Source organism: Ursus arctos, unplaced genomic scaffold (genome assembly GCF_023065955.2).
Source record: "Ursus arctos isolate Adak ecotype North America unplaced genomic scaffold, UrsArc2.0 scaffold_7, whole genome shotgun sequence".
Lineage (NCBI taxonomy): Eukaryota > Metazoa > Chordata > Mammalia > Carnivora > Ursidae > Ursus > Ursus arctos.
In genome coordinates, this window is record NW_026623089.1 from 38,511,265 (window position 1) to 38,528,069 (window position 16,805).

A 16,805-nucleotide genomic window follows, 5' to 3' on the forward strand; every position below is an offset into this window, starting at 1 on the left:
TCTTTAGTGCCCAACCTAGCTGTCACTTCTGTTATAGACTTTTTACTTGTTCATCTCCCTTAGCCTTCCTTGTGAAGGAGGCTGTGATTTGATTTGTTCTTTGTTATCTCCCTATCACTTAACCTAGTGCCAAGAGCTTTAAATACCACTTAATGCTGGGCATACTTGGATCTCTAGCTTCAGCTCTTTTTCTCTGTCAGCTTCTTATATTAAGACACCATAATTTTACTTCCTAAACACTTCCTGAGCCTCACCTCTACTTCTACTATACTTGTCTAATCCATGCTGTCTTTATGAGTCAGATGGTATATTGCACCAGTCATCCAGCTGACCCCCATGTTCAGTGTTGCTCCCTTCAAATCCATCCTTCATGCTGCTCACACACAGTGAGCTCTCTGAAGCATATATCTTCAAACCTTATGTGGCACCTCATCTATTTTCAACTCTCCTGGGTGATATTTATGGTATTCTGTGGCCTTGCCTCTGCCACTTCTCCAGCATCATTTCTTGCCACTTTCCTGCTCCAAACCTGATGTTCTAATGACTGTTGCTTATGATTCCCTGACATGCCTTTGGCTTGCTGTTAATCTACCTGTCCAGACTCAGCAGTCTTTTATCTCCTCTAAGAACTCCTTCTTCTCTTCCCAGAGAGGAAAGTAGTTTTATCTACTAAAAACTCCTCTCTGTGCTCACAGTAGTACCTCCATGCACTTGTCGCATAACACATGATCTGCCTATAAAATGTCTGTGTCGTTCATGAGGCTGAACTTCTCTAGGGCATCTTCGTGTTTTCTAGCTATGGCTGGTGCTCAGTAATTTTTCTTGAACTAAATTCAAGATATTCAAGAAGAGTAGATTAACACACAGATGTTGGTCTTATGCCACAGTTTCTCAACAGAAGATTTAGGAATTATTTGTGTAAAGTGATACTTGACCATTTGAGATTGGCAGTTGGTATCAGAAAAAGTGAGGCCAGCACACACAACTCTTACGATTGTTTATATGACATTTTTACCCTAAAAGGTAGTGAATTTCTAGAGAACGGAGACCTCGCGTTGTCTGCCTTTATTCCTCGCATGCTCAGTATGATGTCCCAGAGCTCAATATGATGTCCCAGACAAAGTGAGTGCTCAATAGGTGCTTGAACTAAATAGCAACATACTACTAGAGTTAAATATAAAGTAAAGGTGGGGCCTCCTGGGCTGTTCTCTTTCTTGATTCCTGAGCTCAGCTAATCCACAGTCCAAGGACCCATTTACCTTTTTATTCTCTACATGTAAGAAAAGAATGAATGCCCAAGGTGATAATAGAGCCTGAACTCTTAATCTGTTTTATTTGATGAAGATAAATGCTATAACAGTTGTCACATATCTTCAGTTTTATATAGGCTGTAAAGCCAAAATTATTTCAAAAGGAATATTTGACCGTTCTCAAACTCGTCTGTATTCTAAAATGAATTGCAGGTACCCAAAGTAGCTCAGTGCGGTTTGAATTAAAATAGTTGCACTTAAAAATCCCCAAACCAAAAGGTACAGATTTAGTCATATGTATTTGTACCATCCAGTTCTACATATATCTGGAAACTTTTGAATCTTCCTTGGATTGCTCTGGTGACTTTCTCTGCAGTGGAGTAGCGATAGCAAATAGGACTGGATCGGTGTTGCCCAAACAGTAGCCAAAGCCATTTGTGGCCATTTGAAGTGAAATAAAACATGAAATTTAGTTGCTCATTCACACTGGCCACATTTCAAATGCTTGGTCAATACGTGTGGCTGGTGGCTAGAAAGTTTTCTTCTGTACTGGACGAGGTCATCTCTCAGGTTCCTTTTGTGATGGACGTCTTGCTGGTCTTGCTACCTGGAAGCCGCTGCTGGTCAGATTTTTTATAGGGAGCTTCAGAAATTTCTTAATATTCTTTGATCACATTTTGCATTTTTTCTACATTGGATATTGCCTGAAATAACTGAGTTGTTGAGTAGAGCGTGGTCAATTTTTTAAAAAGGTATTTTCATTGTAATAGCGTTTGTTTTCTCCTAAGAATCCGCCACCAGGGGGTGCTCTCAAACCTTTTGGGAAAATTATGTTGGTATTCCAGCCTAGTTAATAAGAGTGAAGCTTGGACTAATAATGTTGATTTTTAATTCATGCTATATAATTTAAGAATTAAATTAAGAATTAAGCACTGTAATATATATGTATGCACATTATTTGGTTTATATGGCAAATTATTTTTCTAGTGGTGTGTGAGAAGCTGTCTTTGAACTATCTTAAAAGTTACTTAAAAGTAAAAATAAGTAATTTTAAATTATTATAGTTCAAAAATATTCTTGTTAAATTTGAAAGTATAAACTGTAGTAAAAGATTGAAGTTACTACTCACATTTGTTGAATGAATTAAGTTCATCTTGCTTCTAGGACTAGAAAACTTACGTTACCGTTAGCTATTTCTCTGAAATCTTGTCATGTTCAGTTTGATTGCTTCGCTATAAAAGATGGATAATAGTGTGACTCTATGGTATTGAAAATATCTCTTGGCTTATATGTAATAGCGTTGTGGTTGGTGGTGTTTGCTAACGTGATTGATGGATATGGCCATGTAGTCATACGGTAATAGGAATGAGAGATGGGAAACACCTATCAGAGCATCTTGTGCTAGTGTGGGATTGTTCCCTAAAGGATAATCATTTACCATAACAGTACTGAGAAGTAAATTCTTCTTTGGAGACAGAGGATAATGAGGATGCGTTATTATGCTTTGTCCTAAGGTAAGAATACTCTGTGCATTTTATTATTAGCATGAAAAAAGATTGTCATTATCAGTAAATACTGGTTAGAGAAGAGCTTCCTTCATGTTTCATAAACCTACACAATTTTATTCATGTATAATCTAATGAAATTTGTGTAGGAGATAGCGTGGCAGTTGTTGATTAGAGGCATAGTTTAAGAACTGAATGAAGATATTCTTCCTAAATTGGTTGTGTTCCCAGATTAGTTGTTAATTATTTCAGTTTAGGAGTACATGATGATGAAGTTTCCATCTACAAAAAACTGTGAATTTTAAGGCAATGACGGCTGGTTTTCTGAATGAAGAGAGAAACTAGTGCAGAGTTGTGTCATGAGCAACAAAACAGCGATTGAGAGAGGCTAGAAATGGAATCGTGAGGACCCTCCAGGAGAGCTCTTTCTCACCTCTTTCTTGCCTACACTGGCTAATACAAGCTTGGTTATGGGCTTGGAGATATGGAATAAAATGAGATTTCACTGCTTAGCATCTTTTTCCTTTTTTTCCTTCTGTTGCTGACAACCAATGATGGGGAAGAAGAGGACGTCCCTATAGCATGATTTATTCCATATTAAACAAGTATCAAATTAATATAATGACAGGTACAGATTATTTCCAGTATAAGGTGCGAGATAAATACTTTGAAGGCTCTTTTGTATTATTCTTAAATCATTTCAAATGCTTATAATGAGCTGTGATTTTTATCAGTGCTTCCCATATTTAGGCATAGCAATTTGAAAATTCATAGGGAAACTCTTAATAGCTGTTTGGAAAACCAAACCAAACCAAAGGTGATAGAGAGGCAGGATGGCTTCTCAGTGCAGCTCTTTTCCCTGTGCCACCAACACTGACCCGTTAGCACTCAGCCTTTGATATCACCTTGTTCTCCTCCACGACATTTATTTTGTACCTCTTTTGATGACTTAAGATAAAAATTTTAGACAGTCTTAATTAGGTGCACAAAATAGTTCACTAATTTCTGAAATATGCTTTCCTAAATATGAAAACATTAGGCTGGCTATTTCTTGAAAACCAATTGGGCTTTATTAAAATTTGGGGAATATTTTTATTGAAGCCGTAATTGTCATGGATGATACACATGAGAGATCACCCTGTGGTTGGCCTGTCAGACTTGCATGAGCCTTCAGAAATTAGGGTGAGTGAGTGAGTTTGTTTTCTTGTAAGCTGTCACATTGTTCTCTTCAGAGTGTCAGCCTGAGTCACGCACAAATAAATGTTAGAAACATTCACCTTCTCTAGTTGATTTTTTTACCCTTACATAATTTAGTGCTCTAATTGTTTTTCTTTTCTAGCATATAATTTTGTAGTCTAAAGACATGCCTGAAGAATAAGTGGATCTGAAAAATCTGGACAATTCTGACTTATTTATTTTTAATTTTTAAAAATATTTATTTATTTATTTTTAGAGAGAGTGAGTGCAGGGGGGAGGGGCAAAGAGATAGGGAGAGAGAGAGAGTCCCAAGCAGACTCTGTGCTGAGTGCAGAGCCTGACATGGGGCTTGATCTCACGACCCCGAGATCGCAACCTGAGCCAAAACCAAAGAGTCTGCTGCTTAACTAACTGCCGCCTCTGTGCCCCTCTTTTTAATTTTTGAAACATGAACCTGTCTCTCAGACTTGGGATCTCTAGAGGTAGCCCTGTTAAGTTTTAGGTATATTATAGAAAGCTCACTCCATATGCAGTTTAATTTACTTTTCCTTAAAAAGAAAAAAACAAGGAAAGAAAGAAGGAAAGAAACTCTAGTATTTGCCCTAAGCAGTGGAGATTCTCATAGGCAGTAGAGAAGAGGATGAGGATGAGCTTTGTAAAATTATGTATGATAGAAAATTTCAGTTAATTGAACAAATATTTTTCTTGAGTATGTTACATATGAATATCCCTGTTCTAGGCATAGTGAATCAACATAAACCTTTTTTTTTTTTTTTTTTAGTATTTATTTATTTGAGAGAGAGCATGTGCATGATTGAGCGGAGGTAGAGGGAGAAACAGACTGCCTGTTGAGCAGGGAGCCTGACATGGGGTTCAATTCCAGGACCCTGAGATCATGACCTGAGCCGAAGGCAGATCCCGAACCAACTGAGCCACCCAGGTGCCCCCATAAATCTTGTCTTAAAGGAACTTCTAGTAAGCAGTAGTAGGAATATCCATAAATAACTACAGTATAAAGAAGGAAGTCTTAAATGTCTTGTGAAAAAAAAGTACAGATAAATTGCAAGAGGGAAAGTTACCTTCTAGCTGGCAAATCAGTTTGGGTAGACTTTGAAGCATCATGTTGTTTGAGCAAGACATCAAAGGTTAGGTAAGTTTGAAAGTTGAGTAGGAAAGATGGTGTAGGTGTAGCACAGACTTTATCTGTGGCAGCACAGGTAGATGCTCAAGAAGAGTAAATTGCTGAGTTGCCTGGTATGTAAAATGCACAGAAGGTGGTGTGTGAATGTGCTAAAGAAGACTAGACAAGCATCTAAGGCCAGGTAGTTGGTTGTTAGTTCAAAGAGTTATACTGTATTATTAAGGCAGTGAAAAGCCATGGAAAGCTTTCAAGTGGAGCAGGGACACACCAGGGTGTACTTGTGCAGAACTGAAGGTGGGCCAGCAGTTAAATTATTGTAGCACTCTTGGGGAGATTGGATGAAGGGCTGAGTCAGGGTAGCTTAGTGGTAGTGATTAAGAGGAGGTAATGAGTATGTAAGTTCCTGCTGGATCAATCAGTAGGACTTGGCAGTTAATTGATGTGGGGGTGATGAACGAAGAGGGAGGCTCCAAAAAGGTGGTGAATTACTGGCCCATTAGATGATTATTATTACTTTGCATTTGCATGTGGGGCCTTAGAATTCATAAAGCACTATTACATGTGAGCCTTCATAACTCTGTAAGTTAAACAGAGTTAGAATTATCCTTATTATGGATGAGGAAGTAGAGAATTCAGGAATTTTTTGTTAATACAGAGAGTAAATGCAGATCTGCGCCTCTAACTGTAGTCTTCCAGTTTCTTGGCCAGTGCTCCATTCTCTAAAATCTGGCAAGCAAAACCCTGGCATCTAGTCTTATTTTATGCCACTAAATGTGAGTGTGGCAAATTGCTTTACCTGCTTCAAGCTGTAGTTTCTTTAGATGTCCTTATGCTTTCTATTTTTCAGGGATACTTTCAAGGTAAAATGTGATGTTTTTATTTTCATTAACTCTTTATTCAGCAAATAATAGTGAGTACTAAATGCCATGCTTGGTACTGGAATACAAGATATCAGAGCTACAATCCCTGCTCTTGCAGTGTTCACTGATTGGAGGAGAGGAAACAAAAATGTGATTAAGTTACTATACTAAGCTGTAATAAGTGCTGTAGTACGGGTGTGTGTGTGTGTGTGTGTGTGTGTGTGTGTGTGTGTGTGTGTGTGTGATGACAGAGTCACAGAGGAAGGAGTAATTAGGAAAGTCAGGGAAATGTGAACTAAATCTTGTCGCATATTTAGTCATTTAACTGTAGTAAAATGTTAAACGAGGCAGAGGGTAAAATATGTGTCGTCATAATAGTAGCTACTATTTGTTGAAAGCTTCTAAAAGCCAAGGAACCCCAAGGATTGCGAGTAGCTACCAAAACTAGGAGGGGGCATGAAAAGATTCTTCCCTAAAGCTTTCAGAAGGAGGATAACCCTGCCAGCACCTTGATTTCAGACTTCTAGCCCCCAAAAATGTGAGAGAATAAATTTTTGTTGTTTTAAGCCACATAGTTTGTGGTACTTTATTATACAGATGTGTACTTCACTATAGGAGCCTAAGGAAACTAATACAGTGTAGTAGTGGCATAAGAATCAAATTGTGATGAGCACTGAGTAATGTAGAATTGTTGAATCATTATATTATACATCTGAAACTAATATAGCATTGTATGTTAATTATACTAAAATAAAAACAAAATGAAACAAAGAATCAAACTGATCAGTGGAAAACCAAGAAAACCCAGAAATAGACCCATGATTATACAATCATTTGATTTTCAACAAAGGTGCCAAAGCAATCTAGCGCTAGAAAGAAACATCTTTTTAACAAATGGTGCTGGAAGAACTGGATATACATATGGGGGAAAAATGAACTTCAGTTCTTTCTACACAGCATACATAGAAAATAATTCTAAATACAAAAGCTAAAACCAGGGGCGCCTGGGTGGCACAGTCGTTAAGCGTCTGCCTTCGGCTCAGGGCGTTCTGGGATCAAGCCCCGCAACGGGCTCCTCCACTGGGAGCCTGCTTCTTCCTCTTCCACTCCCCCTGCTTGTGTTCCCTCTCTCGCTGGCTGTCTCTGTGTCAAATAAATAAATAAAATCTTTTTTTTTTTTTAAAAAGCTAAAACCATAAAGCTTCAGGAAGAACGTATCTTTGTCATTTAGGCAAAGATTTCATAGGGCACAGAAAACATTAACCATAAAAGAAAAAAATTAATGAATACTCATCATCTAAGGACATTAAGAAAATGAATAAACAAACTAATGACAGAGAAAATACTTGCAAAAAGTTTCTCTAACAGGGGACTTGTATTTAGAATATATAAATAGCTACAATTAAAAATTAAAAAGACAACCTTATTAAAAAATGAGCAAAAGAATTTAAAAGACATCACAAAGAAAGGCATACAAATGACCAATTAGCACATTAAAAAGTGCTCAATATCTGTTGTCATTGGAGAAATGCCAATGAAAATTGGAATGAGATATTGGTACACAAACACTAGAAAGGCTGAAACTAAAATGACCAAGTGTAGGTAGAGATATGGAGCAACTGGAACTCTCATGTTTTGTTGTTGGAGTGTACAGTGGTACTACTACATTGGGGGAAGGTCTGGCAGTTCTTTAGAAAACTAAACATCTATCTACCCTATGATCCATTAATTTATTAATTCTGGTAGGGTTTTTTTTGTTTTTGTTTTTTTGTTTTTTTAAAGAGTGAGAGAGAGAAGGGACTGGGAGGGAGAGAGGAAGAGAGAGAAACTTAAGTAGGCTCCATGCCCAGCACAGAGCCCGATGTGGGCCCAGTCCCACAACAGAGACCATGACCTGAGCTTAACTGACTGAACCACCCAGGCGCTCATAATTCTGTTCCTTTCTATACCCAGGAAAAATGAAAGTGCATACACAAGTCCTGTGTTTATAGAAGAATGTTATAGCATCTTTAATAGCCAAGACCTAGAAATAGCCCAGTTGTCTATTAACAGGACAATGAATAAACAAATTGTTGTGTATTCATACAATGGAATAAAATAATAAAATGGAACAAAATCACTGATTAAACATAGATATATCTCAAAAACATCGTGTTGAGGAAAAAAAGCCTTACATAAAACAGCACAGATCCTTTGTTTCCAGCACATAAAGTTTTATAAGAGGCAGAACTAATCTATAATGGAACAAATTTAGAGCAATGGTAGTCCCTCAGGTGTGGGGGCAGGAGTTTCCTGGGAAGGGGCATGAGAGAACTTTTAAGGTTTTGATAATGTCCTATATCTTTTTTTAAAAAAGATTTTATTTATTTATTTCACAGAGATAGAGACAGCCAGAGAGAGAGGGAACACAAACAGGGGGAGTGGGAGAGGAAGAAGCAGGCTCCCAGCAGAGCATGGAGCCCGATGTGGGCTCGATCTCAGGACTCTGGGATCACGCCCTGAGCCGAAGGCAGATGCTTAACAACTGAGCCACCCAGGCGCCCCTTTAATGTCCTAGATCTTGATAAGAGTCTAGGTTATATAGGTATATACATTTGTAAAAAATTTGTTGAATGGTAATATGCCACTTAAGTATACTGCTTAAGATTAGTTTATTTCATTGAATTTAAATATTATCTCAAAAGAAGAAAAAACTGTATTAAGTTAAATATTAAACTATACTTATTGATATGCAGTCTGAAGTGATGAATGTACAAATGTCCCCAATTACTTCAAAGTGCATTTAAAAACGGATTGAAGTATGGGTAGCTATGTGACAAAAGTGAATATAGAAAAATGTAATTTAATTATAGAAACTACTGAGTATGTGGGTATTAAGTGTATAGTTATTTTACTTTGCTGTATTTTTGAAAGTTTCATATGTTGGGAAAATAATTATTGGTAGGGAATTATACATTTAAACTATGGAATACTATATAGCACTTATCATTCTATTACATAGAAAGGCTTCTATGGCTTTCTCTTATGACAAAAAACCAAGTTGCAATAAAATATAGTATACCATATAGTCAAAAAATTAACAAAGTTGAGTAGTTACTTTAATTTCAGCATCATAGGATGATTTTTTTTTCCTCTTCGAATTTTGGGGTGTGATAAAGCTTTTTTTTTGGAAAATTATGTAATAAAATTTAATAGTCTAGACCTTGTATATAAAGGGTTTTTTTGAAAAATTTCATTAAAAGAGATTATTAGTAACTTTAAAGTTTTACTGGGATCTAACTAGGTTTAGACCAATAGATAAAATGGAATGACTTAAGGTGTTTATTATATTCATTGATTTGTGGCTGGTTACTTTTTAAAAGTTTGTTATGAACTGTTTGAAGAAGTAGATCTATGGAAACTTCCTCTTTTAGTAAAATGATGGTAGTTTTCTGATTTTATCAGCTACAGATTTCGCTTTCTCAAAGTTCAGAAATCATTATTTATTTAATACTTTCTGCGTGCCAAACACTGTACTTAGTCATTATGAATATGTCTGTAGTAATAGAGCGCAGTTCACAGATTTAGTTTTAGTTGGTCAGGTACTCCGAGAAAGAAGAAATAAGTAAACATCTCTTCATTTGCATGCTTCTAGAGATTTAAATCATTCATAATTTTTTGACATTTGGCAAATCAGTTACTCTTTTTTAGTAGTTTGTCCATGTTTCTATCTGCTAAAGGAAGAAAGAAAGCCTTTCTACAGTCACTGTGATGAACTTGCAGTATGACCCATGATTATCCTTCAGGGTTAGGGCTGACCTGTTGAGGGGGGTGGTCACAGAAAGAGCATAGGGCTTTCTGCTGTGAGACTCAGAAGTCAGTGATCATGTCTGTTATTGTTTACAGTTCTAAATTCATTCCTGGCACAGTGTCTGGTACATAATAAATACTCAAAATATTTGTTTACTGGCCAGTTGAATTAACAAACAGATTTATAGTTTAAAGAGAAGAGATGAGCAAAATAGCATTAAAATTTTGAAACTCACTGTGTCAATTCTGAATGAGACATACACATAATGGATTTGTAGGACTAGAATAAAAATACAATACACACACACACACATATACGCAGGCAGAAATATCTGCTACATATAATTACCTATGCAGACTATCCAATAGAGAGGAGGGCTTTACTTGTGGGAAAATTTAATGAAGCTCTTCTTTTATTGTCTTACAGTATTTTTCCTTATAATCATCATTGCCATTATTATAAATAAGCAAAATATATGCTATATTATAAATAAACATTTACTATTTATTAAGGTTCTTGCTACTCTGGAAGTGAAGAAATGATTTACATTTTAAAAACTTTTCATTATATCTTGGTTTGCATTTTATTAATAATTTATAAAAGTAACATTTGCATAAAAATACTAATAATATGTGAGAAGGCTTAAGATCATGGTAGCTTTTTAAATTATGCATTCTATCTCAAACAGTAGTTGGGTTGGTTATGTTCTCGAATGATGTTTTTTTATGTTCTCATTTGCGTTTCCAAAGCAACATTTAGACGTAGCTCTGAAGTGTTGACAGTTGTGAAGAAGTCCAGTGCAGTAACGTTTTATCAGACAAATAAGTGATATTTTAAAGCTTGTGACCGTCAGCAAAGCATGGCAGCAACTACTTGGTATGTCAGTTTTAAAAGACAAGGACAGGTACCCAAAGGAGAAGCTGTCAGCCCATTAAGACACATAAAGGTTAAATGTCTTTAGGTTAACAATGTTTGGGTAGATCTTTCTCCCTGTCCCTTCTGCTAAATACAGCTAAAAATCCTGGACACTATATGAACATAAGAAGAGTCTGAAAGGTAGAGAAAAGACTGACCAGCTAGGTCTGTGGGGCCCTGGAAAAGTACAGTAGAGGTCTAGCAGGGAGCTTGAACTCTCACCTCCACCCAGTGGCACAAGATGCCTTCCCCACTCCTCGCAAATAGAGGGCCTGAGTTTCTATTCTGAACTGGCAGTAATGAGGCAGCGCTTGCCTTCCTCTGTTACAGAAGGCCTGCTAAAACAGGATTTAAATAAGATACAGAGTCTCAGAACATAATACCCAAGATATTCAGATTCCAATAAAAAAATGACTCATCATCAAGAATCAGGAAAATCTGAGTTGAAATGAGAAGACAATCAATGGCCCTAACCCTAAGATAAAACAGGTGTTAGAATTATGTGACAAGATTTTAAAGCAGCCATCACATAAGGCTTCAATGAGCAATTACAAACCTGCTTAAAATGATGAAAAAATAGTTTCAGCAAATAAATAGTAACTATAAAGAAAAACCAAATAGAAATTTTAGAACTGAAAAATACAATAACTGAAATTTTTAAAGAAATGCAGTGGATGAGCTCAATGAAGAAATGGGATGGCAGAAGAAAGAAATGATGAACTTGGAAAAAAAACCAACAAACCAACCCACAGAATAACTCATTTTGAACAACAAAAGGAAAATAGACTGGCCAAAAAAACACAAAACAAAACAAAAAACAACCCAACAAAAAACAGTTTGAGGACCTTTGGGACTATAACAAAAGATCTAACATTCATGTCATTTTAGTACTAGAAGGAGAGAAGAGAGAGGTCAGTTTCTGAAAAAAAAAAATAGAAGAAATAGCAGCTAAAAACTAGAAGTAATAGCTGAAAATTTCCCAAATTTTACAAAAGACATAAACCCACAGCTTGAAGGAGCCAAATGAACCCCAGATGGGATAAACCCCCTAAAATCCATGCCAAGACATAGAGTCAAACTTCTTGAAAGGCAAAGAAAACATTTGAAAGCATTAGGAGAGAAATGACACATTGCCTGTAGGAGAAAAACCATTTGAATGATAGTGGATTTGTCATCAGGAAACATGGAGATCAAAGGAAGTGATACAGTATTTTCAAAGGACTAAAGGGAAAGAATAGTCAACCCAGAATTCTATATCCACTAAAAATATTCATCAGGAATAAAGGGGAAACCATGATTCTCATATGAAGGAAAAGGGAGAGACTTTGTCATTTGTAGACCTGTCCTAAAAGAATGTCTAAAGCGATTTCTTGAAACAGGAAATGATAAAAGATGGAATTTTGGAACATCAGCAAGGAAGAAAGAACAACAGAAAGAGTAAACATGTAGTAAATATAATAGACTTTTCTTCTTGAGTATTCTAAATTGTTTGACATTTTCTCTTTAACCGTTTTTCAATAATTATAACACTGTAATTCTCAATGTATGTAGGGAAATATTGAAGACAATTATATTATAAATGGGGGAGGGTAAAGGGACTTGAAGAAAGGTAAAATTTCTCTACTGAAACTGTTAAGATGTTGACACCAATAAACTGATAAGTTATACATAATGTAATGTCTAGATCAGCCAGTAAAATCTATTGAAAGAGATATACTCAAAAACATTTAAGATTAATAAAAATGGAAATCTAAAATATGTGTAAATAACCCAGAAGAAGGAAGGAAAAAGAGAACAGATAAAAGAAATAGAAAATAGAGTGAAATGAGTATTCACTACCATATTCATGATTAAATGTAGATGGTCTAAATCTGCCAATTGAAAGAGATTTACAAAGTGAATAAAAAAGTGATGCACTATATGCTGTTTATAAAAAATCAGTTCAGACATAATGATATAGGGAGGTTGAAAGTAAAAGGCAGCTTTATTTGTGACAGCCAAATACTGGACACAATCAAAACGTCCCTCAGTAAGTGAATGGTTAAACAACCATAGTATATACATACCATGGAATACTACTCAGCAATAAGGGGGGAGTAACTATTGATGCTTGTATCAACTTGATTTGATCTTAAGGGCATTATGCTGGATGAAAAAGTCAATCTTAAAATGACATATACTATTTGATTCCATTTATATAACATAACAAAATTATAGAGATGGAAAACAGATACATGACTGCTAGGGCTTAGGAATGGTTGGAGGAAGGAGAGTGTGACTAAATGGATAGGGGAGAGAGATGTAGTGAAACAGTTTTGTATCTTGATTTTGGTGTTGGTTACACAAATGTACATGTGATAAAAATAGCATAGAGTGATATACTGTACCAGTTTTAATTTCCTGGTTTTGATAGTGTTATAGTTCTGTAAACTGGAACCATTAAGGGAAACTGGGGGAAGGGTAAACTGGACCTCTCTGTACTATTTTTGCCACCTCCTTTATATCTATCATTATTTCAAAATATGTTTTAAAAAGCAAAAGATGGAGTTATAAATAAGAAGAGTTTGAATATTTTATTTTATTTATTTATTTTTAAAGATTTTATTTATTTATTTGACAGAGATAGAGACAGCCAGCGAGAGAGGGAACACAAGCAGGGGGAGTGGGAGAGGAAGAAGCAGGCTCATAGCGGAGGAGCCTGATGTGGGGCTCGATCCCATAACGCCGGGATCACGCCCTGAGCCGAAGGCAGACGCTTAACCGCTGTGCCACCCAGGCGCCCCCTGAGTTTGAATATTTTAAACAAATGTGTTAGTATGTTTTATGCTTTTTCAGGTAAAGGAAAGCAAGGATTTTTGTTGTGTACCTCTAAAATAGTAGTATGACTTCTATGACTGTGTTTTTTAATTTAGTTTTTATTTTTATTAAAGAGGCTTATAATGAAGAGGCACCACATCGAACTCTACCTTTTTTTTTTTTTTTAAATTGTGTTACCTTTCCCTTTATAGAGGATTAAGGTTTGGGTATCGTTCACTTCCCTCTTCGCCACTAACACAAACCTTTTTTCTACTTCCCATTTTCCTAACATAGTTATCATATTCATTTCAATTAAGATCAATATTCTGTTTTTTTAAAGCAGGATAGTAAAAGCACTGTACATATCTAAGATATGATTGCTTTTCCATTCTTTTTTTTTTTTTAAGATTTTATTTATTTATTTGACAGAGATAGAGACAGCCAGCGAGAGAGGGAACACAAGCAGGGGGAGTGGGAGAGAAAGAAGCAGGCTTATAGCAGAAGAGCCTGATGTGGGGCTCGACCCCAGATCGCCGGGATCACGCCCTGAGCCGAAGGCAGACGCTTAACCACTGTGCCACCCAGGCGCCCCTGCTTTTCCATTCTTGCACAACTTTATGTTTTCACCAGGATTAATAATTGTCTTATGTTGTTCACTTACTTAGTTTTCTATATATCTGTGATTGAATCCCAAACTCCCATGAATTGCAAATATCTTTCTTTTCATTCTCAATATTAGTTTTCCCATTGTCCTAATTTTAAGAGGGAGGTAAGCATAGGTTGGATTTTAGCGTATTGGTATAAAGACAATTCTTAGTGTTAGAAATTCCCTGTAAAAACCAGAGGGGATATAAATTGATACTTTTTCTATTTACACAGATACCTTGTGCAGCTGCCGATAGACAAATGAATATTCCTTTATTCCAGTTTATAGCAAAGAAAGGCTGTAGGTTTGTGAAGAGTCTGTATCCTCATTAATCCCTTTCACGTAGAGAGGTGGGGAGGGCAGTAGAGTAGAGGTGGAAACACTTGGGTTCTAGTTTTGATTTAGTTGCTAATTGCCCTCCTCAAGCTAGGATAATCAGGTAACTTCCTTGGCCTCAGTTTTCTTTTCTTTGTAGTAATGACAGAATTAGACTGGATTATAAGTGAGACCACCTTTAGTTCAAATGTAATTTTAAATTGATAAATGTTTTATTTTTAACAAATAATTTCCAAATGGTTAATTGGTTAATTTCAGATTGGTTAATTTCCAAATTAACAGTGTTTTCATTTTCAGTACTTTTAAAGACATACCCTTATTTTTAGAAAGAAATTAGATCAAAAGACCTGGAGTAATTTCTAAAGCTTGTAGGGATGGGAAATTATAAAAGACAAAAATGAGCTCTGAATGTTGTCTTTGTTGTGCTTCAAATCATGATGTGGGAATTGTGGTTTTAACCTCCCAAGGGTGCCTAGAAAGAAAAATTCTTAAGTTCATCAGACACCTCATTGTTTACTACCCAGTAGGTTAGATTTGAAAAATATACTGTGCTCTGATTTTTTAAAGTTATAGACAGTTGAAGCTGGTTGAATTCTTGAGGGTGTCTGAGAGAGTCCTTAGTAGTCTAGCAGTTTTTATTTGTAACCAAGGGCAGAATGTGCTGGTGTTTTGTTTTGTTTTGTTTTATTTGCAAGTGTTTTATTTAATTGTGAATGTTGATATGAGAGATATTTGATATTTGGGATGCTTTATTAATTTTCAGAAGGTATTCAGGTAAATTAGGTATGTTTGAAAATAAATTTCTAGGGGCGCCTGGGTGGCTCAGTTGGTTAAGTGTCTGTCTTCGGCTCAGGTCATGATCCCAGGGTCCTGGGATCGAGTCTCACATCGGGCTCCCTGCTCAGCGGAGAGTCTGCTTCTTCCTCTCCCTCTCCCTCTCCCTCTGCTGTTCCCCCTGCTTGTGCTTTCTCTGTCAAATAAATAAATGAGATCTTAAAAAAAAGAAAGAAAATGAATTTGTGAGTTAGTGCACATCTATTGATGACCTTTTATATGTGTTTGATGATACTGATAATGTGCCTTATGGGATCCTATGAAAAGCAGGTATGTAATTTAATTTCATAACAAACACTTGTTCATTTGTTATTATTCATTAATACATTTTATTGGTTTTCAGGTACTTGAAGAAGCAGAAGCTCAACATTTGTATCAGTCCATTTTGCCTGATATGGTGAAAATTGCACTCTGTCTGCCAAATATTTGCACCCAGGTTAGTAGAAATGACTTCTTCCTCAGTAGCTTTCTTGAGACTCACAAATGAATTTCTTTTAAACTCTGATGACCAGGGTCAAAGAGAGAGAGGAGGGAGATAGGAAACAGTTTTTGCTGAAGAGTATATTTTGCTATACTGAAGAAAAGGTTAGAGGCTAGAGGGAATGCTGCAAAAGGACATTAAAAATGCAGCATTCAATTTCTGAGCTTCAGTTTACACTGTTGAAGTTTGCTTATTCAAACTTCCTATTTTCTTTTTGTTTAAACAGTCTCTGACTTAAAAAAAAAAAAAAAGTCATTATTCCAAAACATACTAATGGATTTAGAACATTTTATCTTCAGAATGGCTCACTACCTCACACTCCTTGCCCCCACAGTGGTGTATTGTATAACAAATGAGCTCATGGGTTTTTTTAATTTTTAAAAATGAAAGAAAGAATTTGGTATTATTTCTTTTTCGGGGGAATGTATTAATTAATTATTGCTACATAATAAATTGCCTCAAAATTTCCAGGCCTAAAGGAACAAACACTTATTATCTCACAGTCTCTGTCAGGAATTCAGGAGCAGCTTCTCTGAATGGTTCTGGCTCAGGATCTTTTGTGGTTGCAGTCAGGGTGTTGGTCAGGGCTGCAGTCATCTGAAGGTTTCACCGAGACTGGAGGAGATGCCTCTAAGTTGGTTTACTCACATGGCTTTTGGCAGAAGCCCTCAATTTCCTTTTTTTTTTTTTTTTTTTTTTGTTTTTTTTTTGTTTTTCTTTATTTATTAATGAGCAACAGAGAGGGAGGCAGAGGCAGAGGGAGAAGCAGACTCCCCAACAGAGAAGAGAGCCTGATACAGAACTACAGAACTCAGCCCCAGGACCCTGGGATCGCAACCTGAGCTGAAGGCAGAGGCTTAACCGACTGAGCCACCCAGGTGCCCAGAGGCCCTCAGTTTCTTATGATTGCCCTCCATAGGCTGATTGGGTTGTCCTCATGACATGGTTGGTAACTTCCCCAGAACAAGCCACCTGAGGGAGGGAACAAGAAATTGGCAGTGCCTTTTTTGACATAGTTTTTGAAGGCACCTACTGTCACTCCTGCTATTTTTCT

The 16,805-nt window shown here is 36.4% G+C and overlaps 1 protein-coding gene across 5 annotated transcripts in view; it reads left to right on the plus strand.

The window, feature by feature from the left end:
* Window positions 1–16,805, plus strand: part of PARG (poly(ADP-ribose) glycohydrolase) — a 123,617-nt gene that overhangs the window by 38,181 nt on the left and 68,631 nt on the right. For all 5 annotated transcript variants that reach the window (XM_026481557.4, XM_026481559.4, XM_026481556.4 and 2 more), the window contains exon 8: window positions 15,614–15,706. In XM_026481557.4, the coding sequence (XP_026337342.2) occupies window positions 15,614–15,706 (93 nt within the window). The remainder of the gene's footprint in view (window positions 1–15,613; window positions 15,707–16,805) is intronic.